General features: G+C 50.9%; 1 protein-coding gene across 2 annotated transcripts in view; it reads right to left on the bottom strand.

The window, feature by feature from the left end:
- The window catches only part of ELP3 (elongator acetyltransferase complex subunit 3), an 83,363-nt gene that overhangs the window by 55,127 nt on the left and 1,479 nt on the right, over positions 1-26,757 (bottom strand). For both annotated transcript variants that reach the window (XM_050314769.1, XM_050314768.1), the window contains exons 3-7: positions 25,980-26,118; positions 25,228-25,298; positions 23,028-23,091; positions 21,485-21,553; positions 20,495-20,649 (exon numbers count right to left, since the gene is read on the bottom strand). In XM_050314769.1, coding sequence (XP_050170726.1) covers positions 20,495-20,649; positions 21,485-21,553; positions 23,028-23,091; positions 25,228-25,298; positions 25,980-26,118 — 498 coding nt within the window. The remainder of the gene's footprint in view (positions 1-20,494; positions 20,650-21,484; positions 21,554-23,027; positions 23,092-25,227; positions 25,299-25,979; positions 26,119-26,757) is intronic.

Here is a 26,757-nt window from a genome sequence, read left to right as displayed (position 1 = left end):
GCTTCATCCCTGGAAGTGTCCAAGGTCAGGCTGGAGAGGGCTTGGAGCAAGATGGGATAGTGGGGGGGTGTCCCTGCCCATGGAACGGGATGAGCTTGAAGGTCCCTTCCCACCCAAACCATTCCATGGATTCTGTGATTCGAAAGCCAAAGGAAACCTTCTCAAAGGCAAGGAGGGAATAAATCAGGAAGATGTTCACATTCCTTCATCACCCACCACTGCTGATGGATTATCCGACAGCAGCGACTTCCATGAAATGTGGTGCTCCAGAGCCAAACACGGCGCAGGGAGAGGCCACAGCTCAGCTGGGAAGGGGAAGAGGTCACAGCTCAGCTGGGAAGGGGAAGAGGTCACAGCTCAGCTGCCCATCCACCCTCAGCCAACCCCCCACCCCCAAAAAAAAAACCCCAAACAAAACCAAACCAACGCACTCAGAAATCACAGAATTATTTCAGTCGGAAAAGAGCTCCAAGACCATCGAGTGCAACTGCCAAGGCCACCCCCGAGCTGTGTCCCCAAGAGCCACATCCACAGGGATTGGGAATCCCTCCAGGGATGGGGAATCCAACAGGGATTGTGCCAGGGCTGGACAGCCCTTTCCAGGAAGGGATCATTCCCAATATCCCACTTGGGATCATTCCTAGTATCCCACCTGCCCCTCCTGGCACAGCTGGAGGTCGTTCCCTTCTCCTCCTGGCCCTTGTTCCCTGGGAATTGGGGACACCACCCCAGCTCCCCCCTCCTGCCAGGGAGTTGTGGGGAGGGAAAGGCCCCTCCTGATCCCTCTTTTCTCTGGGATGAGCCCTCCCAGCTCCCTGAGATATTCCTGCTGCTCCAGCCCCTTCCCAGCTCCGTTCCCTTCCCTGGAAATGCTCCAGCCCCTTGTTGAGAGTGTCCCAGCTCTGCAGGTGCCCCAGGGGGGACAATCCCTTCCCTGGTGCTGCAGCCACACCAAGGCTGGGACAACTCGCCCTGGAAAAAGCGCCTGGAGTTCTGTGGGAACACCAGGTGGGAATTTTAAGGAGTCCTGGGCAGGAGGTTTCAGGCCTTAACTCTGGGAACATCAAAGACTGGGAACATCCAGCATCCCAAACCCCCTCGTGCCCTTGCCAGGCCTGGCTGTCTCAACACAATCACTCGTGCCCAGGGCAGACAGTGACGTCCAGACTCGCCAAATTAAGACAAAAACAAGCAAAAAAGCGACGCTCCCGGTTCCTGGAAGAGGAAGCCGCTGATTTAACACCCAAATATCTCCTGCTCCCGACGACTTCCACGCCCTCCCTGCTCCTCAGCTCTGCTTCAAGCACAGCACAGCCTCCCAAACCCCCCCAGCCGGCAATAAATGAATGAATTCCGCAATAAATCCGCGGTTTTCCCGCCGGCAATCAGAGCAGGCGGCATCTTACTCATCGTCCCGAAGTTCCACGCTCGGTGATTGCCCGGAGAAGACGCTTCTGAAAGCTCAAATCCCACTTGTTTGGCTTTCTGCTGCTCACTTTTTTTAGTCTCTAGGGGATTTCTTGATCACTGGGGGAGGGGGGGGGGTAGGAGGGAGTGGTTTGGTTTTTTAGCAGCATCAGTTTCCCAAAATTCAGCTTTCAGATACTGAGAAAACCTTGCAGAGGTCAAATACAACCATTTAATGACTAAAAAACCCTCAGATAGTTAAAATACAACCATTTACTAAAAAACCCTCACAACTAGTTAAAATACAACCATTTACTGACTAAAAAACCATCAGATAGTTAAAATACAACCATTTACTAAAAAACCCTCACAACTAGTTAAAATACAACCATTTACTGACTAAAAACCCCTTACAATTAAAGTACAGCTTTTTATTGACTAGAAAAACCCTAGTTAGTTAAAATACAACCATTTGCTGACTAAAAAACCCTCAGATAGTTAAAATACAACCATTTGCTGACTAAAAAACCCTCACAGTTAGTTAAAATACAACCATTTACTGACTAAAAAACCCTCAGATAGTTAAAATACAATCATTTCTTGACTAAAAAACTCTCACAGTTAGTTAAAATACAACCATTTACTGACTAAAAAACCCTCACAGTTAGTTAAAATACAACCATTTACTAAAAAACCCTCACAACTAGTTAAAATACAACCATTTACTAAAAACTCTCAGATAGTTAAAATACAACCATTTACTAAAAAACCCTCAGATAGTTAAAATACAACCATTTACTGACTAAAAAACCCTTACAATTAGTTAAAATACAACCATTTACTGATTAAAAAACCCTTACAACTAGTTAAAATACAACCATTTACTGACTAAAAACCCCTTACAGTTAGTTAAAATACAGCCACTTCTTGACTAAAAAACTCTCACAGTTCATTAAAATACAACCATTTCTTAACTAAAAAAACCCCTCACAGTTAGTTAAAATACAGCCATTTATTGACTAAAAAAAACCTCAGGAAGTTAAAATACAGCCAGTTTTTGTTTAAAAAGTTTCTAAAATTAGTTAAAATTCAGCCATTTCTTGACTGAAAAACCTCAGTTAGTTAAAATACAGCCAGTTCTTGATTAAAAAAATCATTAAAATTAGTTAAAATACAGCCATTTCTTGGCTAAAAACCCTCAGTTAGTTAAAATACAGACAGTTCTTGACTAAAACCCCTTACAATTAGTTAAAATTCAGCCATTTCTTGACTAAAAAACCCTCAGTTAGTTAAAATACAGACAGTTCTTGACTAAAACCCCTTACAATTAGTTAAAATACCGCCATGTATTGACCAGAAAACCCTTAGTAAGTTGAAATACAGCCACTTCTTGACTGAAAACCCCTTAAAATTAGTTAAAAGACAATTTCTTAATTAAAAAAACCTTAGTTAAAAATACAGCCACTTCTTGACTTAAAATAAACCACCTTAAAATTAGTTAAAATACATCTACTTATTGACTAAAAAACCCTTAGATAAAAGTACAGCCACTTCTTGACTAAAAAACCCTTTCAGTTGGTTAAAATACAAACATTTCTGGCCTAAAAAAACCCCAACCCTTAAAATTAGTTAAAATAGATCTACTTATTGACTAAAAAACCTTAGTTAAAATACAGCCACTTCTTGACTAAGAAAACCCTTAGTTAAAATACAGCCACTTCTTGACTAAAAAAACCCTTTCAGTTGGTTTAAACACAAACATTTCTGGCCTAAAAAAACCCCAACCCTTAAAATTAGTTAAAATACATCTACCTATTGACTAAAAAATCAAAGTACAGCCACTTCTTAACTAAAAAACCCTTTACAGGTGGTTAAAATACAAACATTTCTGGCCTAAAAAAAAAGACCCAAATCCTTAAAATTAGTTAAAACACAATCATTTATTGACTAAAAAAACCTTAGTTAAAATACAGCCACTCCTTGACTAAAAAACCCCTTTCAGTTGGTTAAAGCAAAACCATTTCTGGCCTAAAAAAAAAAAAAAACCCAATCCTTAAAATTAGTTAAAATACATCTACTTATTGACTAAAAAACCTTAGTTAAAATACAGCCACTCCTTGACTAAAAAAACCCTTTCAGTTGGTTAAAATACAACCATTTCTGGCCTAAAAAAAAACAAAAACAAACCAACAACCTCCCAGCGAGTTAAAACCACAGCCATTTCTTGCCTAAAACGCCGTTTTCCCGGTGAAGTGACAGCATCCCTGCCTGCTCAGAGATAAGGGAGAACAATTTACCCCCAACCCCTCGAGATGCCACCGCGAGATAAAAAAGCCACCCAGGTAATTCCGCTCCCTCCCGCTGTGCCACAACAGCGGGATCCGCCTTCCAGAAGCGCAATTTTAGAGAAAGAAACCCTAAAAAAAAAAAATAAAATAAAAAAACAACGATACACCGGTTTGGTGTGGTTTTTTTTTTCCTCTTAATTTGTTTACCACGTTTGAACCCCGAGCAACCGGGTTTAGAAAACCCTTTCCCCGCAGTCAGGAGGCACTTCAGGCCCTAATTTTGTTTTGCAAAGGGCTAATTAACAGCCCGGCGTTAATGACGGGGTGGGGTTTGCGTGGATGGGGGTTTGGTAATGGGGGGTGGTGGTTTCTGCTGGAAGCTGCCAGAAGCTTCTTCCCCCTGCCCCGGGGAGCCAATTCCAGCTGCTCCAGGACGGGATTCCAAGGCCAAACCCATCAGGAGTGACGGTAACGCCTCTGGGAGAACGAATTTAGGGACAGAAGGAATTCCAGCCAGGGAAGAGCAGAGCGGGAACAACAAGGTAGACACCAAGGTAAATGAAGAAGGAGGGGCAGGAGGTGCTTCCAGGGGGTGGAGATGAGACCCTGCAGCCCATGGGGGGTCACAGGGGTGCAGAGACCCCCCTGCAGCCCATGGGGGAACATCGGGGTGCAGAGACCCCCCCTGCAGCCCATGGGGGAACATCGGGGTGCAGAGACCCCCCCTGCAGCCCATGAGGGGTCACAGGGGTGCAGAGACCCCCCTGCAGCCCATGATGGATCACAGGGGTGCAGAGACCCCCCTGCAGCTCCTGGGGGGTCACAGGGGTGCAGAGACCCCCCTGCAGCCCACGGGGGGGTCACAGGGGTGCAGAGACCCTGAGCCATGATGGATCACAGGGTGCAGAGACCCCCTGCAGCTCCTGGGGTCATCAGGGTGCAGAGACCCCCTGCAGCCCATGGGGGAACATCGTGCAGAGACCCCCCTGCAGCCCATGGGGGGACGCATCAGGGGTGCAGAGACCCCCCTGCAGCCCCTGGGGGGTCACAGGGGTGCAGAGACCCCCCTGCAGCCCATGGGGGAACATCGGGGTGCAGAGACCCCCCTGCAGCCCATGGGGGAACATCGGGGTGCAGAGACCCCCCTGCAGCCCATGGGGGGGGTCACAGGGGTGCAGAGACCCCCCTGCAGCCCATGGGGGAACATCGGGGGTGCAGAGACCCCCCTGCAGCCCATGGGGGAACATCGGGGTGCAGAGACCCCCCCTGCAGCCCATGGGGTCACAGGGGTGCAGAGACCCCTGCAGCCCAGGGGTCACAGAGATGCAGGACCCCTGCAGCCCCTGGGGGGTCACAGGGATGCAGAGACCCCCCTGCAGCCCATGGGGGGGTCACAGGGGTGCAGAGACCCCCCTGCAGCCCATGGGGGGGTCACAGGGGTGCAGAGACCCCCCTGCAGCCCCTGGGGGGGTCACAGGGGTGCAGAGACCCCCCTGCAGCCCATGGGGGGGTCACAGGGGTGCAGAGACCCCCACTGCAGCCCATGGGGGACCATCAGGGGTGCAGAGACCCCTGCAGCCCTGGGGGACCATCAGGGGTGCAGAGACCCCGTGAGCCCATGGGGATCAGCAGGGTGAGACCTCTGCGCCCAAAGCTCAGGATGGGACCTGCGGCACTGCAGGCAAGGGTGCAGAGACCTCTGCAGCCCATGGGGGTCACAGGGATGCAGAGACCCTCTGCAGCCCATGGGGGGTCACAGGGGTGCAGAGACCCCCCTGCAGCCCCTGGGGGGGTCATCAGGGGTGCAGAGACCCCCCTGCAGCCCATGGGGGGTCACAGGGGTGCAGAGACCCCCCTGTAACCCATGGAGAAGCCCAGGATGGATCAGGGGGATGCAGGAAGGAGGCTGTGACCCCGTGAGAAGGCCCAGGATGGGACAGGTGGATGCAGGAAGGAGGCTGTGACCCCGTGGGGGATGCAGGAAGGAGGCTGTGACCCCGTGGGGGATGCAGGAAGGAGGCTGTGACCCCGTGGGAGGCCCAGGCTGGAGCAGGTTGTCCCCAGGTAGGACTTGTGGCCCCTGTGGGGGACCCACGTGGGTCCAGCTCATCCCTGAGGGACTGACCCCACGCAGGAGGGACCCACGGGACAGCAGGGTGGGAAGAGCTGCTGCCTGAGGGATGGACTCATTTTGGAGAGTTCCATCCAGGACTGTCTCCCATGGGAAGGACCCCACAGGAGCAGGGAAGGCTCCAACTCCTCTCCCAGAGCAGCAGCACAAACAACAACAACTGACTGTGACCCCCATTCCCATCCCCTGCACCCCTGGGGGGGAGGAGGGAGGACCTGGAAGGAAAGAGGGGTGGGGGGAAGGTGTTTTTAAGATTATTTCACTTCTCACTCGGTGGCTCTGATCCTGTCAGTGATAAATTGAAGCACTGTCCCCACTTGGAGGCTGTTTTGCCCGTGGCCCTTCAGAGACCTCTCCCAGCTCTTATCCCAACTCCTGAATCCCTTGGCTGTTCTTTTTTTCCCTCTTTTCTCTGTCCAGTTGCAGAGGGAGAGGGTGGCTTTGGTGGGGACCTGCCATCCACCCACTACAAATGACAAGGGAGGGATGGTTGGGTTTATTTTTATCTCATTTTATCTCATTTTTTTTTATCTCACTCCCAGCGCTGACAGAGGACCTCTGGCCAAGGTCTGTCTTAGCTCAGGAGGCTAAAAAAAAAAAAAAAAACAACCCAAAAACCCAGGACCCCTGAACAGAAAGCCCTGACAGGACCTTCTAACGCTGCCAGCTCGTTTTTTCCAAGCTCCCATCCATCAAAATCAAGGCAAAGGCAACACAGGGGAATTAATTTATTTATTTTTGTTGTTCCCCAGCTACAAATTATCAGCAAGATGTAAGTGCAAACACCAGAATGAATGAACATGCGCTGGAGGGAAACGTTTCACACGAGAAAAACGAGTTGCAACCTTTCTTTTTTTTAACCTGCCTCCGTAAAAATTAAGAGGTTTAGAAGGGGGGGGGAAAAAAAGCTAAAACGAGGGTAATTTGGGCAAAACAGGGCTCGTCTCCTCCTCCCTCTGCCCTTCTTAAACCTGACCCAGGGAGCAGAGCCTAATTATAGTCCTGGAAGTCCAAGGATTTGCAGTTTTCCCACCCCAGAAGCAGCAACACGTGGTCCCAACGTCCTTCACGTGGAACCTCAGGGAGACCCAAGCGTGGAATTGGATCCGTGGGTCCCTCCCAGCTCAGGATATTCCACGATTCCATCATTCCCTGCCTTCAGCTTGGAACTGGAGCGCCCACAAAAACTGAGCTGGAGATCTGAAAGCTCCAGGATCGTGAAGGTTTTCCCTGGGGCAGGTCCAAAAGGTCTGTTTATCCCACTATTCCATCCCCCCCACACCCCCCCCAAGTGGGTGCTGCTGATCCTCAGACCACAGAGCAGCGGGATTTTCCTGGGATCTTCCTCTCCAGGGGCTGCCTGAGCCAGAGGGGATGCCTTTGGTGCAGGTCTGGGCAGCTCTCACTGGGTATTTTTCCCAATCCCTTTGTTTTTAATTCCCACTTCACCTCACACCCAGCCCTCCTTCCCCATAACACAAATCAGCTCCAGGACTCCACAAATCTATTATTGTACCCATCCCTATCCGTAAATCTCTCAAATATCTTCTCCCTGGATCCCCAGCATCGTTTTCCTCCTCCCTTCCCCTTTTATTTTTCAAGGAAGAAGCGAGCAGAGGTTCCAGCTGTGAAGGCACTGCCAGCAGCACGACACCATCTCCCACTTTGCTCCTTCATTAGAATTCCTCACGCTGGGCTGCTGCTTTAACTAATATCGAGCACCCAACCTGTGTTTTCCTCACAGTTATCAACTGTAACTTAAAAAAAAAAAAATCCAATTTTTGAGCAGCATCAGCCTGTTGTTGTTCCACGTGAAAACAAGGAAAAAAAAATCTGATGTGTGTGGTTTTCTATCTACCCTGATTTCCTCCTGACTGCAGGTCAAAACAACCTGTTCCAGCACAGGTTCCTCTGGGACACCTCTAATGACTTTTCCTCTGCTGTGTTAATTGGCCACTTAGTCCTTTTCCTGATCTCTTTTTCCCTGATTTCTGAGTGCAGTTATTCCCACACCTGTGGCCAAGGTAGCCAGAGGAAAGGAATCCATCCCAGCCTGGTGGGAACAACCAACCCCCATCTGCGTAAAGGGGGAGGTGCTTTGGGGTTTTGGGCAGCTGAAGAAAGTAAAAAACCTGTTCTAATAAACACAACACAACCGGCAAAACATCAGCTTTGCCAGGATTTCCAAGGGGAAAAAAAAAAGGGCAGGAAGTGGTTGGAAAATGTCCCGTGCTCCACCTGTCGATGAGGAGTCTCCACGAGCCAGACACTTCAAATTTTGGATTAGTTTATGAATGGTAGTAAAAAAACCCAATTATTCGTCTTCTGTGGAAGATAGAGGTGGTCATTCCACACCTTTCCTGGTGATTCCACACCTTTCCTGATCATTCCACACTTTCCTGATCATTCCACACCTTCCTGGTGATTCCACACCCTCCTGGTGATTCCACACCCTCCTGGTGATTCCACACCATCCTGGTCATTCCACACCTTTCCTGGTCATTCCACACCTTCCTGGTGATTCCACACCCTCCTGGTGATTCTCCACACCATCCTGGTGATTCCACACCCTCCTGGTGATTCCACACCTTCCTGGTCATTCCACACCTTCCTGGTCATTCCACACCTTCCTGATCATTCCACACCATCCTGGTCATTCCACACCTTCCTGGTGATTCCACACCCTCCTGGTCATTCCACACCTTCCTGGTGGTTCCATCTCGGGTTTTTTTGCAGCCAAAGACAAAGGGATGGAGGGATGGAGGGATGGAAGGACAGGATGGTCTCAACCAGCCATTCCCAAACTCCTGCCCTTGCTCCCAGGACGTTCCTATGGACTTTCTGCCTCCTTTAATTAATCACTAATTGCATCTGACAATGAGAAGCAAGGGAAAGGAGCCGGGAATGTCATCCTGGAGGACGTGAGGAAGGGACGAGGAAGGAAGAAGAGGTTCAGATGAGGGAAGTTGGAAGGTGCTGTGAAGCTCTGGCCAAACCAGAGCTCCTCTCCTCCTTAAAATCATGGAATCATGACCTTGTTGGAGGTGGGAGAAGCCCTCTCAGGTCATCAAGTCCAACCATTCCCCCAGCACTGCCAAGCCCACCCCTAAACCCTCTCCCATGGGATTTTTCCCTTCTTCAGCCCTCCTGAGCCGCCAAACCCACACTAAAGTAGGGAAAAATCCCATGGGAGAGGGTTCTCAGCCCCAGTGGGAATTATTTTCAAAACCATCTGTCAGTTTGTGGTGCAGAGGAAGAAGGCTGGGGGGGAAGGGGGAAATAAAGGATGCTCAGCACAAGGAGAGAAAACTGGAGACACCTGAAGCTCTGATGTTCCAGAAGGAATCAAATGCATTTCCCAGAAACAGTTTGGGAATTTCAGAGAATCACAGAATGCCAGGATGGTTTGGATTGGAAGGGACCTTTCACATCATCCAGTTCTAACTCTGACACCTCCCACTATCCCAGGTTGCTCCAAGGGAATCCAACCTGGCCTTGGGCACTTCCAGGGATCCAGGGGCAGCCACAGCTTCCCTGGGAATTCCAGCCCAGCCCTTCATCACCCTCACAGCCAAGAATTCCTTCCCAATCTCCCATCTCTCCCTGCCCTCTGGCAGTGGGAAGCCATTCCCTGTGTCCTGTCCCTCCATTCCTTGTCCCAAATCCCTCTCCAGCTCTCCTGGAGCCCCTTCAGGCTCTGGAAGGGGCTCTGAGGTCAAACTGGAGCTCAGTTTTTTTGCTTTAACTCCTTGGAGCTGCATCCCACGGGATTTGCCTGCTGGGAAACTCACCTGGAGCCATCCCAGCCAGCAGCAGCATCATCCAGCTCCGTGGAATCACAGAATTCCAACGGTTTGGGTGGGAAGGGACCTTAAAGCTCATCCTGTTCTAACTCTGACACCTCCCACTTATCCCAGGTTGCTCCAGCCTGGCCTTGGACACTTCCAGGGATCCAGGGGCCTCCCCACCCTCAGAGAAGAGCAATCCAAAGAGGGATTTCTGTCCAACAATCCAGAACTAACACTAAACAGAGTCTCTTTGCTTCACCAAGCAACATAAAACCTTAAAAAAAAAAAAAAATTAAAAAAATAGCAGCAGCTTTTAGTCCCATTTCAGCTGTTCCTTCTGTGGATTCCAGCACAATTTTATTTGACCTTTAGTTTCAATTCCACCTCTGCCAGGAAATCGATCTCAGCTCTTCCCAGAGGGCAGGTTTTTCACTCTGCATCCCCTTCTCTCTTTATCCAAGTGTGAGGAAGCAGATAATCCATCTCTGGGACAACAAGCCGTGTCACCCCCCCCCCACCCCCTCCCCGTGACATCAACCTGCTCCGGACAGCGGGAACAAAGCCCGGAATAAAACTTCCAGGAGGAGATGCCCAAGATCTGCCCTCGATTTCTCACAGCTCTGCCGTGCAGTTTCTTCAGGAAAACTCGGGAAGGAGCAGCAATTTCCCCGTCTGCCGCCAAATCGATCCGATCAACCATTAGGTCATAATCACAGAGGCAGTTTTACCAGGGGATTGTCAATATGGAAGGAGGGGGGGGAAAAAAAAAATCCTTACACCTAAAATCGGGGAGAGAAAAGACTCAACAGCCTCTTTTATTAAATCTAGAGTGAAATTTGAGTTTTTCCTGCTCCTTTTGATGAGAGAGACAAAACCAGGGGGACGTGGGAAAAACAGAGCTCCAATTTCACTGTTCCAGGCCCAATATTGACTCTCTGTGTGTGGCCTAAGGAAAGCTGCATATCCTCGGTAAAAACCTGATATTGAGGGAAACAGCTCTGAAAACTCCCCAATTCTTGCTGCACAAAGAGAGTGTCCAGCTTTGCAGTTCCCTCATCCACTTTTATTAACCAGGAGCCGGCTCGTCCCCACCTGACTCGGAGATTTAACTCGAGGAAGGGAAAGAGCCCGACTCGCTGCTCTGAAGGAAACAAGGGGATTGCAGCAATCAAATTATGAGGAGAGCTAATAAAAAGCAGCCATCAGGCCAAAGTGCTGTGGTGCAGAGCTGTGGGTTTGGCTGAGCTGGTTCTCCTGCCAAAGCAAAAATCCCTCAGCGGCAAAAGCCGCGACGGCGTCGTCGCTCCCGACAAAAAGGGGGCTCAAAAGCGCGGGGGTTGGTGGCGGCTGACTCGCTGTTTGGAGAATTATTTCACATTTCAGGTGGCTTAAAACTGGCTCCTCCCTCAGCACAGGCATCCCTGGCAGCTCCAGGGAGGACGGGCTGGATCCAAGGAGCGGGTTGCTGGAAGGGGGTGAAGTCCAATGTTCTTTGTCACGGCTACAACCGCCTGTGAATGGCACGGCCTGAACCCTGGGGGCAGCTCTGGGACGCTCACACAACACACACTGAGGGGCTGGAGCATGTCCAGGGAAGGGAACGGAGCTGGGAAGGGGCTGGAGCAGCAGGAATATCTGAGGGAGCTGGGAGGGCTCATCCCGGAGAAAAGAGGGATCAGGATGGACCTTTTCCCACCCCACAACTCCCTGACAGGAGGGAGGAGCCAGGAGGGGGTCCGGGCTCTGCTCCCAGGGAAGAAGGGCCAGGAGGAGAGGGAACGGCCTCCAGCTGTGCCAGGGGAAGGGCAGGTGGGATATTGGGAACAATTCCTTCATGGAAAGGGCTGTCAGGCACTGGAATGAACTTCCAGGGCAGGGGTGGATTCCCAGTCCCTGTGGCACTTGGAACACAGGTCAGTGGTGAACACGGTGGTGGTGCTGGCTGATAGTTGGACTGGATGATCATAAAGGTCCTTTCCAAGCTTAATTATTCCGTGATTCTACGATCCGGAAAGGAGAATGGAACCAAAACCCAACAGTGGGAGAAAACAGGAGCATCTTGAATAAAGCTGAGCTGCAACAAGAACCGGCACAAGCTCAGGGGGTCGGGGATGAAGGACAAAACACCTCCTGTCCCAGCCCACAACAGAGCCAGGACTCCTGGTGTGGGATCAGATCATGGATGGAAAGACCCACATTGAGCTGGGCTTGGTCAGTGGGACACAGACCCAGCATGAGCTTCATCCATCTCCACGGATTTCATCCCCGACATCAGGCACCCAACTCGCACAGAGACATCAGAGCTGAGCTGTCCCAAGCCACAAACTGAACCCACCCCCCACCTCAGGTCTGCCAGAGGAAAGGGGAATGTTATTTCTGCCCAAGGAACAAAGGCCCTTCCCACTAAAATCCGAATTCTTCGAGCAGCACAGAAAGTATTTCAGGAACTGAACCTGGCAAAGGTCTCGGAGGAAAAGGGGGGAAAAAAAAAAGGAGGCAATCGGACAACCCAAGGCCCAGACAGAGGGTGGGCAAATCAAGGCTGCACAAACCTCCCCCTCCCAGCTCTGCCAAGTTCCCAGTTTTTGAGGATCCAGCTTCCCAAGGCGAGGGGGCCACGAGGAGGAGGCCCCGACTCTTGGAGCAAATCTGCTGCTGATCAAACAGCCCCCTGCCCCGCCTGGCCCAGCGCTCCCAAAAGCCCCAGGAAAATAAACCAAACCACTCCCTGACAAAAGAATGGAAATTAAACCTGCCTTTTTCTTTTTTTGTTTTTTTTTTTTCCACGCCTGTTGCGCCCACCAGGCCGCCACAAAAATGAGTTGGTTTTTATTTTTTTCCCTCTTCCGAATTAATTCGGCGCCGCCGAAAGGCGGAGGAGCCGAGTTTTTACACCGTCAATGAGGCGAGCACAGCGCAGCTGAGGGAACCATAAAACACATCTTTCTCCCCTCTCTGTCACCAGCTCGTTGCAGTTTGGGCTGCAAAGCTGAAAGGAAGAGGGGAGCACGGGTCTCATGCTCCGGGGTGGGGGGATAGGGAATGCCGACCTAAAAATCGGCGATCGCGGAGAGCGGGGCTGGGAAAAGCAGAATTCACCGCCTTGTGACGTGCAGGGCGGTGTAAATGGCAGGGAGGAACGAAGCCAGGAGGGCTGGCTGATGCTCAGCACACCGGGTTTGGGACACGACCTTCGGGGGTCGGCGGAACCGCAACCGCGACGGGGCCGCGTTTGTAGGGACGGGACGGGCGAGCGAGGGAGGACAAAGCTCCAAACCCCATCCCACAGCCCACCAGGAACGCTTCAGTGCAGGTTATTCCTGCCCAACAGCACCGGCACAGCAGAGGGGAGAGGACAATTCCCCTCGGCAGGTGTTCAGCTGCAATTTGCTGCCAGCGTTTGTGGGGGGGGGGGGAAGGGTTGGAAAAAAATGGCAGGGAAATTCATTATTTAGCTTTGACAAGGTCACAAGCGCCTCGACCATCAGCCTTGCCAGCAGCTTGGCATAAAACACGGATCAGCAGCATTTCTGAACGCTGGTGAATTCGGTGCTGCTCCAGCTCCTGCTGGGAACAAACACCGACACCTCGTAATCCTCGTGGGGGAGAGGGAGAGAAAAGAGATTTGGTTCCAGCTCTGAAATGCCCAGAAAGGTGCAGGGATGGTTTCCTCATCCCTAGCTTGTGTTTAACCCCAATTATTTCACATGCAGGAGGAAGAGTAATAAGACAGATAAGTGGAGGGGGAAAAAAAAAGAAAAATCCCATTCCGGAGCTGCGGGAGGGAAGAAAGGATGAGCCACGAGGAGATTGGGATCTGCTGAAATGACTTGCACTGAGATATCTCCCCAAATAACAGAAGTCACAGCTGATAAAAGTTGGGTCTCCACAAAAAAAAAGGCAGCAAAGCAGAAGTAATGGGATGGCAACAAAGGGATAAAATTCCTCGGGTTCTGCAAGGCTTATCCCTGCTGGAGGCATTTAGGGATAAACACTCTGCAGCAAACAGGTTTTAATGGCAAACATGGAATGGTTTGGGTGGGAAGGGACTTAAAGATCATCCAGTTCCAGGGGCAGGGACACCTTCCACTAGCCCAGGTTGCTCCAAGGGAATCCAATCTGGCCTTGGACACTTCCAGGGATCCAGGGGCAGCCACAACTTCTCTGGGAATTCCAGCCCAGACCCTCACCATTCTCACAGACAAGAATTCCTTCCCTATCTCCCATCTGTCCCTGCCCTCTGGCAGTGGGAAGCCATTCCCTGTGTCCTGTCCCTCCAGCCCTTGTCCCAAGTTCCTCTCCTGGAGCCCCTGCAGGCTCTGGAAGTGGCTCCCAGCTCTCCCTGGATCCTTCCCTGCTCCAGCCTGGCCATTCCCAGCTCTCCCAGCCTGGCTCCAGAGCCTGACATTGGATCCATCCCCAGCCCAACTCCTCTTGGAGAAGCAGTTCAGAGAACAAGGAAGTTTGAATCTTGTGACTCAGTGAAGGGTCTCCCTTCCCTTTTCTCCCCTTTGATATCCCCAGCTTCCATAAAAACCCCTCTGAATGGCCTCTAACCTGACTGTCCTTTATCATGGGATCCTGGAATAGTTTGGGTGGTGAAGGACCTTAAAAAGCTCATTCCATTCCAGCCCTGCCGTGGGCAGGGACACCTCCCACTATCCCAGGTTGCTCCAAGCCCCATCCAACCTGGACACTTGCAGGGATGAGGCTCCACAACCCGTGCCAGGCCCTCCCCACGTGGCTCCTCATCCGAAGCCACAAACAAAGAAACCCACCTTTTCCAGCCCGTTACGAGCTGGCCTCCAAATTTCTGGGAACAAAAAGGGAAATTCGAGGCAGAATCTCTGCTGTAAAAGATCTGGCACCGGAACAGGAGCCAGTTATCTCCTGCCTGGCACGGAGGAATCTCATCCCAGCCAGATGTCCGGAGGGATTCGACAGACGAGCTCTGATGGATTCAGCCACAGCAATTTGCGATGTCGCTGCCTCCCGCTATTCCCTTCCTTCCTTCCTTGCCAGGAGCTGCTGTGGACACAGGGAAGGGATGTGGAACCAGAGAGCCCCCCACATGCCCAAATTCCTGCTGGAATCGGAGCGTAAGCCACCAATTAAGAGCTGGAAGGGCTTCAAGAGCCTGCCTGTCACTGCACCTCCTCATTAGGGCACGTCCAGGGGTGAGCTGTGACCATCAGACCCTGGCAATTTGTAGCAGGGCAGCTTCCCACAGGCCAGGGAAGGAATTTGCCTTCCCAAAAAATCGCTCTCCCGCCTGGAACTCCATTAATGTGGCACAGGGGGAGCTCCGGCAGCCGAAGGGGAAACGGGGATGTTGAGCTGCCTGCTCGGGAAGGGGGGGCCTCAAGCAGAGGGTCCAGGTAGATCATAGAAGCACAGAGTCATAGAATCATAGAATCATGGAATTCTAGAAGCACAGAATCATGGAATCACAGAATCAAGGGGGTTGGAAAGGACCTCTGAGGTCATCGAGCCCAACCCTCGCTCCGAGCCCGCCGTGGTTCCCAGCCCATGGCGCTGATGCCACATCCAGCCTGTCCTGAAACACCTCCAGGGACGGGGAATCCACCCCCTCCCTGGGCAGCCCATTCCAAGGGCTGAGCACTCTCCAGGGAAAGAATCCCTTCCCCACATCCCACCTGAACCTCCCCTGGCCCAGCTGGAGGCCCAGCCCTCTTGTCCTGCTGCTGCTTCCTGGGAGCAGAGCCCCATCCCAGCCGGCTCCCCCCTCCTGGCAGGGAGTTGTGCAGAGGGATGAGGTCTCCCCTGAGCCTCCTCCTGTCCAGGCTGAGCCCCCCCAGCTCCCTCAGCCTCTCCTCATGGGAATTGTGCTCCACACCCTTCCCAGCCTCGCTGCTCTTCCCTGCCCCTGCTCCAGCCCCTCCATGTCCTTCCCGAGCTGGGCACAGATGAGAGGAGAGCAGTGACCTCTCCGGTGTCCCCAGCGTGACTCACTGCAGAGGCTGAGTCAAACCCGGGTTATTTTTGCTGGAGTCTCAAATCAGTCCCCAGAAAGAACAATTAAGGGCCATCAGTGCAACGAGCAGCCACGTGTCAATGGAGCCCCCCCAGTGGATTTAGGGCACAGCCTCTTCCTTGCCTGGAGCAGCCACGAGGTCAAACAGGTTTGCTGTCACCTCCTCCCTGGAGATTTCCCTGCCACAGGTGTCTGAAATGCGGGCAGGGAGCCAGGGAAAGGCACAGAGTGACCCCACATAACTTCACTGAGGGGCTGTGTCCTAAAAGTGGAGCCAACAGGCTAAATCTTGGTTAAATCACAGCAAAAAAAAACCAAACAACTCCATAAAAGACCTCAAACCTTATTTGGGCAAATGAAAACAGTTCAGGAAAAAGTGATCCCCAGCTGGGTTTCAAGAGGCCTCGGGAGCTCCACAGCCCCAAACCAAGCCCTGCTGGAACTGCTCAGTGCTCAGGGTTTGGTTTTGTTCCTCTGGGGGCCAAGAGGTCCTAAACTGGGGGGGGGGGGAAGACCCAGGGAATGGGGGGGGACACAAAGGGACCCCTGGCACGAGCAATCCATGAGGAAAAGGCAGTCCCAGGGTGGGTGTGGGATGGAGTTGGGAGCTGTGGTTGCCCCACGAGGAACGGAACACAGCCCACAGCAATCCCTCCTGAGAGTTCAGGGCTTCAGCAGCGGGATGCCAGTGGAAAATGAGCCTCTGAAGGGGCTGATGGGTGGATGGAAAGCCCACCCAGCTTTGGATTAGGGGATTGTTCTGGAAAATAGCCTGCTGTGGCCCTGAATATTGGCACGGGAAGATCGGGCGCAGCAGAGACTGGAACGGCACAACGTGAGGTTCCAACAACGTTCCCTCCTTCTTGCTTTGCCACATCCAGCCTAATCCAGCATCAGACAGCTCATCAGGCTGTTAAAATTAAAAATTTCAAAATAATCCAGATGCGTTTTTAGATACTGAAATCACAGAAACCACGGAATGGTTTGGGTTGGAAGGGACCTTAAAGATGATCCAAGTCCAACCCCCTGCCATGGGCAGGGACACCTCCCACTGTTCCAGTGCAAAACCTGGCCTTGGACACTTCCAGGGATCCAGGGGCAGCCACAGCTTCTCTGGAAATTCCGGCCCAGACCCTCCCCACCCTCCCAACCAGCAATCCCCTCCCAATCTCCCATCTCTCCCTGCCCTCTGGCAGTGGGAAGCCATTCCCTGTATCCTGTCCCTCCATTCCTTGTCCCCAGTCCCTCTCCAGCTCTCCTGGAGCCTCTTTAGGCACTGGAAGGGGCTCCAAGCTCTCCCTGGAGCTCAGTTTTATTAATTCCTTGTAGTCACATCCCACATGATTTGTCTGCTGAGAAACTGGGAATTCCAGACTCCCAGCTCCTTGGAATGATCAAATCCTGCAATGGTTTGGGTGGGAAGGGATCTTAAAGCTCATCCAGTTCCACCCCCTGCCATGACCAGGGACACCTTCCACTATCCCAGGTAGCTCCAAGTCCCATCCAACCTTGCCTTGGACACTTCCAGGGATCCAGGGGCAGCCACAGCTTCTCTGGGAAAGCTGTGCCAGGGCCTCACCACCCTCCCAGCCAAGAATTCCTTCCTAATCTCTAATTTAAACCTACTCTATTCCAGTTTGAAGCCATTCCCCGTGTCCTGTCCCTCCAGCCCTTGTCCCACATCCCTCTCCAGCTCTCCTGGAGCCCCTTCAGGCTCTGGAAGGGAGACCTTGGAGCCTCCTCCTCTCCAGGTGAACACCCCCCAGCTCAGCTCCCGAGATCTCCACCAAAGGCTGGACGTTGCAGGGACCACAGGGACGCTCAGGGACGCTCATCCCTGAGGATGAGACCTTCCTGCCAGCACAGCCAAGCTCTCCTTGGGGCTCGTTCCCCTCATTAACAGTCAGATCGTGGCCCTGGCAGGGGCTCAGCCCCGGGAGCTGAGCGTGAGTCACGGCGGCCGCTCGGCTCGACGCGCCCAGCACCTCCAGTGACTCACGGGTCAGGTGAGAGGAGCCAACTGCCGGGGAGCAGCAATTCCCATTCACAGGAGCTGGTTTTTTTACACCTTCCTGCCTGATTGGCCTCAGCCAAGGCAGCTGTAATCAAGCCAGCACTTCTGCCTGAGATGGATTTCTCCGGCGTGCAGCGGGGAAGGAAAAAAAGGTGTCTCGCGGTGATTCTTCAGCGGTGAATTGCAAACCCCCTCCCGAAGAAGGGGAGAGCTTATCAGCAAGTCCACAACCTGGCTGGAGTGAGAGGCATCCAGAAGGGCCCAGAAATCTCCCAAGTGGGGCTCTCAGCTGAGGAAAATTAAAAACTTCTCAAGTCGTGCTGCAAAACCCTCTCCAAAACAAAGATCCCCCCTCCGGCTCTGCAATTCTTCAACCCGTTCCTCGGCCAACTTATTTCTCAGGCAAAGCAAAGCACCCCGAGCAAAGACTTCTGTCTGAATACTCCTACATGTTTATTACCCCAAGAGGGAGGTGCTGCAGAAATATTACAGACCTGCAGCACTTTCTGGGGGAATTCATTTCCTTCCCCTCGCTCACGACAGTCTCTACTGAAGCCTCGCATTTTCCCCGCTCGTCCTCTCAAAAATCCCACTTTCTGTCGGTGAACTCACGTATTTATCTGCAAGACACACTGAGGGCAACTCAGAATATCAGCTGGAGTCCAAGGGCCCCCACAGTCTGGGGATTTATTTCTTTATCCAGGCTCGCAGTGCCCGTTCCTGGTGAGGAACAGGATCGACCTCCACGACACGCTCCGGCTGGAACAGCACGGAATCACATCCTTTTTATCAGATTAACCGGGACCAGAAGCCACACTGGGCTGACCAAGACAAAGTATTATAAGAAGAAAATTGAGAATTACGTCAAGAGGAGGATGTCAGATTGATGAGTCCCTTCAGAGCTGCTCGGTTCAGACCCTGCAGGTCAAGTGTGCCGCTGTCACCGGAAAGGCAGCCTCGGACACGGAGCAGAGCCCGAGTTTAGGACAAAGAAAAGAACTTACTGGCCAAAAGGGGGGAAAATAATGGACAGAAAGGCAGAAACTGTGGTCAGAGTTAGGTGGATTTGGGCTCTGAGCAGCCTGGGATAGTGGGAGGTGTCCCTGCCCCTGGAACGAGATGAGCTTTAAGTTCCCTTCCAACCCAAACCATCCTGGGATTCCGGGGTTCTGTCACGACATCTGAAGTTAAATGAGGATTTGCACAAGGATGAAAAACATCCAGGCTCCCAAATCCCATTAAAAATAAGGAGTGAGAGAACCCAGAGCCCCGGGCTACTGCAGAATGCACAATACAAAATGCATAAAATAAAACCTCTGAAATCCTGTCCCTACTCCTCATCCCTCGCGGCCTCTGCCGACGGAAGGAGCGAGGGAGACGAATCCTCACACACAAAGAGAAATAAATCCAACCCTGACTGCTCATTCCAAGTGTCATCGACCATCTCAAAACAACGCTGCAGTGATACAGTAGCAGAGCTAAACTCAAGAAGGGCTGATTCATCCGAAGCCCATTTTCTCGCCTCTGGAATATCTGGGAAGTGCAACTCCAGCAACTCCCACATTACTCCATTTACCGAGCGCTTCGAGTGGGTTCTGTGTTACAAATATAAGCCTTCCTTTATCTGCTGCAAGAGCCCACACGTTGCCAGGGCAGGTTTTTGTCACACAGTGTTGTGTTGTGTGCGCTGTGACTTCACAGAGTCACTTTGGGGTTTGCAGCCCTTCAGATCCCCCCGGTCACACGGCGTAAACAAGTCCCCCTTATTAATCTGCACAGCAAAGGCCAGGCTGCTCGAAAGGTTATTTTTAGGCCCGAGAAAATGAGCTGGACACCTGCAGCAGGCACAAAAAATAATTAAAAAAAATAAAAAAAAAAATTAAATAAATATGGACTAACCACCCCCTGAATCACAGTGTTAATTTGGGCAGACGACCTTGACCTTCAGTGCTCACAGCCAGGGCACCAGAGCAGAGGAAAAGCCATTCTTTTCCCAACTTGTTATTTGTGTCATGGTAAAATCCACTCGGGGAAGAAGCAGCAGAGCAGTTTCTGTTTGGTCTTTTCGAGTGATAGGAGGAAAAAAAAACGAAGAGAAGCTGTGGAAGAGTTTGCTGCCCTCCAGAGGAAAACCGAAATTATTTGGTACAGCTTTAAAACACAAAGGCAGGAGGGAAGGACTGGCCCTGCTCAGCTCTAAAATCGGTGGGGTTTTTGGTGGATTATGGCATCAAGGAAAACCCACACTGCACTGAACAACGACAAGGCAGCAAAGTGAAGATTCCCCCTGGAGTTTTAACAGCTCCAAAACACCAAATCCCTCCTTTTTCTCCTCGGAAAAAGTTCCGTATTTACTGATGGGGACGCAGAGAAATAAAGCAGGCTCTGATTTTCAGGTTCTCAGCAGCTGTAAAAGGAGAAAGAGCATCTCCCTGTCACTCCAAAATGCTGCATTTGAGACCGCAAGGGGCTGGGAGCGCTGACGCTCTCCGGGGTGAGTCATTCCTTACGGGAGCTGACGTCTGGCCTCCCTCAAAAGGCAGGAGCAGCTCCCCTTCCCAGCTCCAGGAAATAAATCCCATGGCAATGGCATTCGTCACAACTCCCCAGCAAGGTGATGAGGCAGAAAAGTCACAATCCCCCCAAGGAATGCCAAGGAATGCCAAGGAATCAGGGAGAGATCAGCGATTCCCGCCTCAGGAAAGAGAGAGAGAGACCCCCCCTGCCTTCTGCAGGGCTATAAATGTTCTGTGCCTCAAATCATACTTGGATAAACATTCCCTTTTAAAAAAAAAACCAAATTAAAACATCATTCTCCTCAGTGTTTTCTGCTCTGAAACAATTCCCCTGAAGGAAAACCCAGGTTCTTACCTGACGGCCTCTGCCACGTCGTTGGAAGTGTGACCCGACAAGGCATCGTGCAGGTTCCTGATGAAATAATCCCTGTATTCCTCAGGCAAAGCCATGAAGGTTCCACCCATCACAATGAACTCCACTTTGTCCACGCTGTGGCCCAGCTGCTTCAGCTGGAAAATTAAAGGGATCATGGAAAAATTGCTGTCTTTGCCCCCTCGGGGACTTCTCTCTGTAACCCCTGATCTTCTCACCCTGTGTTTTTTCCTTCTTGAGCCGTTCTATCTTTTAGGGGTGACAAACCATTTCTGTGCAGGTCTTCTAAAAAAATACCCCAAACACCCTCAAAAGCCCTTTTTCTACTGCAAGAGGACAGTGGAGATGTCGAGCCCAGTGCAGGGGATTTTCCTGGCAAAGCAGAATGATCTGAGCTGGTGGAGTTACACCGGTCCCAGTTTGAAACCGGTTTAGACACGGCCAGAAGTGGAAAAAAAATTGCCTCAATCTCTCCTTATAAATTTGGGAGAGAAAAGGACCACAGTGAATCCATGGAGATTGTTTGGAGGTGAACAGAAAACCAGAACAGGACTGAGAAACTCTTTGGGTCTTCTGATTCTCCAGAGGAGACACCAATAAATTAATTTTGGTAAGAAAGGCACTATTTGAGTACTAAATTCCCAAGGAGTAGGAACTACCAGAGAGGTTCAGTACAATTTTGCTGGAATAGGACTAACAGGATCTCCTATTAACAATCAGGTGTTGTACAAGACCTTTTAAGAGGTTCCAAACTCATTATTTCCCCCATGGAATTGACAGCTGGACAATTAAAAAAGGTCTAAAATTAATCTTTCCACGGGGGGATCAGGTCGGGTGGAATTAAAATTCAGAGCTGCCGATGGGGCAACGTGACCACAACCCCTTCTTCCAGGCATAATTAAATAAAAGGCATTATTTTCATCACAACCACAGGGAATTTCCCTTCCCATTTTCCCCCCCAAAAAAATGTACCTGTTCCACCCTGTGGCGTGTCTGGAGATAGGGATCGTACCGAGCCCGGATGGCCCTCATGGATGTTGGCTGCAAAACACAAGGAAATTCATTCTGTAAACCTTTTTTTTTTATTATTATTAAAAGCAGTGAAAAAGACCAAAAAGGACAACTTTTTAGCATTGAAAACCTCCAGTCTTCAAATCCCAACCGACCTTCAGACTCACACAGGGTCCGTCCAAGTGTAAATACGGATTTGGCTCCTTATATTTAAATTTAAAAAAATCCCAAAGAAACACATTTTTGTCCTGAGTGGCAACATGATCTAAATACCGTCATTTTTTTCGATTTTTAGTGCACTGCAACAGCCAAAGAATCTCTGTAGTGGCCCTCAAAAGTTATTACAAAAACCACAGAGTGTTTTTCGAGGCACTTTTCCCCCTCCTGTTCCTTTTGTTGCCTTTTCACTTGCACAGCTTACCCAAGCAACACCCTCTTAAGAGCTCGGCCTGAACTCAAATATCCTTTAAATTGAGCGTATTCCTCCCATTAAAACCCCTGACAACTTGCTTTTTTCAATTACTAGCTGATGGAAGCCTATTAATAACACTCCAAGAAGGTTTCCAAGGACCTCGTGTATCCTGGATTTTCCTGGTATTTCCTGTCTGTTCTACTCAAAGCTCTGAGGGATGAGGGCTCTTAATCATGAACAACTCCCACGTGTGGTCTGTCTAAATAAAATGATTAAAGAAATTAATACCACAGCCGAAAAAAAACCCCGTGAATTAAATAAAGCAGTTACACATTCCCAGGCTTTTCCTGCTTAATGGGACAAGTTTCCAGTCCCTGAGAAGTGGATAAGAACAAAATCCCTACTGAAAGGACGCTGCATCAGTGCTTATCAAATTAATCCAGTTTGTATTTTATCCCATTTGGCTGCTTTTCCACCCCTGCCACAGCTTTTTGTGGTTAAAAACCAGCCACGATAATTCAGTCACGGGATCAGCTGCTGTTAAAACTTCCTCCAGACAACAGCAGGGCACTACTTTGGAAATTTATCTGTATATTTAGTGGGGTATCAGTGCAGACAGAGAGACAAAAAGGGAATGAATGGAATTTCAGAGCCATCAACAGCTAAAAAGATGGGGTTTTTTTCACAAAATTTGTACTTTTTTTAATCCAGACCTGCAGGTTGGGCAGGACTGAAAGTAACTCCAGTCAGGACTGGGAGCTCAGGGCTGTGTCTTGCCCATCTTTGAGAGACATCCCAAAACCTCTGCACATCCCTATGGAAGTGTCTGATGCTTCATGTTAAAATATTTTCAGGTGAAGGCACAGTTTTTCCTCATTTTCCTCATTTTTCGCAGGGATTGAGCAGAATTTCCACTTCCTAGAGCTGAGCTGCTTTAGATTTCGAAGTTTATAAAGGCTGGGTTTGTTGTTTATCCTTTTAATTCTGAGTGTGTTTGTGGGAATAAAGAGCAGCCTAACCCAAAGCCAGGTTTATGGAGTGTTGGGAATGTTGGGAATGCTGGGAATGCCTTCCAGCAGAACAAAGCAGTACCTCATATCCAGTGTAAGACTGTGTTGAATATTCAAAATCCGAGTCAGGTCCACCTGGGCAGTACCTGCCAACGTGAAAGGAGAGAAAAAAGGGATCAAAAACTCAAACAATTCCAATGGGAGAAACTCCAGGAGAGCTGGAGAGGGATTTGGGACAAGGGATGGAGGGACAGGACACAGGGAATGGCTTCCCACTGCCAGAGGGCAGGGAGAGATGGGAGATTGGGAAGGAATTCCTGGTTGGGAGGGTGATGAAGGGCTGGGCTGGAATTCCCAGGGAAGCTGTGGCTGCCCCTGGATCCCTGGAAGTGTCCAAGGCCAGGTTGGATGGGGCTTGGAGCAACCTGGGCTAGTGGGAGGTGTGAGGGTTTGGAACAGGACGAGCTTTAAGGTCCCTTCCAACCCCAACCATTCTGGGATTCCAGATATCCAGGAATGCTGAGGGGAACTGAGCCCTTCCACGTTTACAAACACAGTGCCAAACAGTTGTTCCATCCAATTTTAATGGGAATGGGATATCAAAAACCAAATGGTACTTCAAACAACCTGCTAAGACTTTCCAGAAGCAAAATGAGCTGTGAACAAATTCCCCCCCATCACGAGAGGGATTCTGGGACGTGGCATTATTTTTGGGGAGCAGCCATGCAATTTTTTGCCCCCAAAACCCCTCAAATTTTACAATTCCCAGTATTTTCCACCCTTCCATGAAGAACATAACCTTGTTTAATGGAAAAATACGATTTTCCTTTGGCGTGGAAAGATGTAAAATAGAGGCATCACCCCTTCACACAACTGAATTCTCCAGGAATTTACAGAACTTAAAAACATCTTGATGGTGAGGAGGCTCATCTACATTTGTTTGCTGAGCTTAGGAACGTGATATTTAACAAAGACAGCATTCCAAGTGCTCAAAGATCATCTCAGACAGGAGGTTTGGGAACTCCTCCTGCATGCCCTAGGTCAGTGAAACAACTTATTTGTATTAATTAACACGTTCTCCTGGTCACTGTGCTGGTGAAACTGTAAATCTACCATGGTGTGTCGGGTTTGGCCCATGAAAAAGGGTCTGTTCCTTGAAGAAAAGCTGGAAATAAGCAGATTTTTTTTAGCAACCTGCCACTTGGCAGCTGTGCAGAAAGGAAGCCTGTCCCCAAAGGAAGGCTCCTGCAATGCTGGATTTATACAGAAATACTGGAAAACTGCCCTCTTGGGTCATGGAATCACAGAATGGTTAAGGTGGGAAAAAGAACTCCAAGATCATGGAGTCCAACCATCCCCAGCACTGCCCAGGCCAGCCCTGCCCTGTGTCCCCAGGGGCCACATCCACAGGGATTGGGAATCCCTGCAGGGATGGGGAATCCACCACTGCCCTGGGAAGTTCATTCCAGTGCCTGACAGCCCTTTCCATGCAGGAATTGTTCCCAATATCCCACCTGGCACAGCTGGAGGCCGTTCCCTCTCCTTCTGTGTCTTATTCCCTGGGAGCAGAGCCCGACACCCCCAGGCTCCACTCTCCTGGCAGGGAGTTGTGGGGTGGGAAAAGGTCCCTCCTGATCCCTCTTTTCTCTGGGCTGAGCCCTCCCAGCTCCCTCAGATATTCCTGCTGCTCCAGCCCCTCAGTGTCTCTCTTGTCTGAGGGGCCCAGCACTGCCCCCAGCCCTGGAGGTGCCCCAGCAGTGCCAGCACAGGGACGGGCACTGCCCTGGGGCTGTGACACACCAGGGCTGCTCCAAACCAGGTGCCACCATCCCCACCGTGTCCCCTCAGGGCTCAGCCGTGTCCCAGGACCGTGACACCCCTTCCCACACTCTCCCAGGGCTCCCAAGTCCCCTCATGTCCTCCCATGTCCCCGTGTCCCCTCAGGGCTCGGCCGTGCCACACTGCAGTGACACCCACTCCCCACGCCCTCCCAGGTGTTCCCTGTCCCCCCCACTGTCCCCTCAGGGCTTGACTGTGTCCCACTGCAGTGACTCCCCCTCCCCAAACTCCACCAGGGTGTCCCCCCATGACCCTTTTCTCCAGGCTGAGCCCCCCCAGCTCCCTCAGCCGCTCCTGCTGCTCCATTCCCTTCCCTGGACACGCTCCAGCCCCTCAGTGTCCCCCTTGCTGGGAGTGTCCCAGCGCTGCCCCCAGCCCTGGGGGTGCCCCAGCGGTGCCAGCACAGGAGATGGGGGTGGGAATATCTTTTCTCTGGTACTCACACACAGATGTTGCCCGTGAAGTTGATGTGTGGGCACCGGTGTGGTTTGCACATCACAGCCACGACCGCGATCTGCGAGGGGGGGGCAAAGATCAGAGCAGAGGAACGGCAGTCACTGCTTCTGAAGTCACTGAAATAAAAAGTGCACCTCGGCAGGCTGGGTGTTCATGAGCATCTGCGAGGCTATTTTAAGATGTTCCGAGCTCAGTCTGCCACCTAAAATATCTGGGTGTTAACCCATGAAGGAGAAAAGGAAACCACCAAGGGGTAGGAATCCTGTTATTGAGTATTTTCACGTTTCAGAGGAAATCTGAGCCTGTTTTAAAAAAAAACAGGTGTCTTACACTGAATTGGATCAACTGCCCTGCTGAAAGGATGCACAGAGATGTGGAAACACCTCCTCTTTTTCCTCAGGGAATCTCAGGATGGTTTGAGTTGGAAGGACCTTAAAGCTCGTTCAGGTCCAACCCCGACACCTTCCACTACCCCAGGTTGCTCCAAGCCCCGTCCAACCTTGGAAACTTCCAGGGAATGGGCTTCCCACAACTTCCTTGGGCAGCTTTCCAAAGGAGGAAACCTCCTCCCAAACATTCTAAAAGCAACATCCCCGTGGGCACAACATCACAGGAAAGGCCAGGTGGGTTAAATCCCCCTGGACGTTCCACATCCCGCTCTTTGGCTGCAATTAAACGCAATTTGTGGGTGAGAGAAAGGCAGGAGGATGGTGAAAGGAGGGATGGTGGCCCTGCTTACCCCACTGGCAGTTCTGATGGGCTTGGCCTTGAGCTTGGGCACGAGGACCCTGCGGTACCGGGGCGGGACGGCCGCGATGATCTCGACCAGGCGCGGCTGCGCCGCCAGCCCGTACTTGGCCGACGTCCTGGTCTTCAACCTGAGGGCACAAACACCTCCAGTCAGCAAAAAAACTCCTGTTTTCCATCAGCCCAGCTGGGTTCTCCCCCTTCTGCCTTTTAAAAAGCCACCCCCACCCGCTCTGGGGATTAAAATACGGAAAATAAACTCCAAACGACCGCCAACAATTTGGGTTTTGAGGTGTTTTCCTAAAAGTGACTTTAATAAAAACACTGTGAGAGTTGCCAATCCTTGCCTGTTTTCAGGGATTTAGTTCGTGCCTTCCATGGGATTAACACAACACAGCCTTGTGGCTGAGCTGATCTCTCCCAGAAAATTCACGCCAGGTTTTTCCGGCGTCGGCAAAAAGTCTGGAATTGCATCGTGTCAAAGAAGCAGGAAAAGTGAGGCAAATTCACTCCACATACATAAAGAAACAAAGAACTTTCTGGGGACAACTCCATGCACAACAGAGAGCTAAAAAAAAAAATGTGATTTAACAATGTTTTTATATTAATCTTTCCATTCTTATATTAATCTTTCCATTCCCGGTTGGAATTGAGTTTGGGGCTACTGAAGGATGAACACAAGTGGAAAGATTAAAAGGCAGTTGGAAATCCTTGGGGATTTTCATCCATTTTGCACTCTCAGAGCAAATCACCACAGAATTTACTCATCT

This window comes from Myiozetetes cayanensis, unplaced genomic scaffold (assembly GCF_022539395.1).
Source record: "Myiozetetes cayanensis isolate MyiCay16 unplaced genomic scaffold, myiCay2020 scf2-11, whole genome shotgun sequence".
Classification (NCBI taxonomy): domain Eukaryota; kingdom Metazoa; phylum Chordata; class Aves; order Passeriformes; family Tyrannidae; genus Myiozetetes; species Myiozetetes cayanensis.
This window is presented reverse-complemented; position numbering and strand designations above follow the sequence as displayed.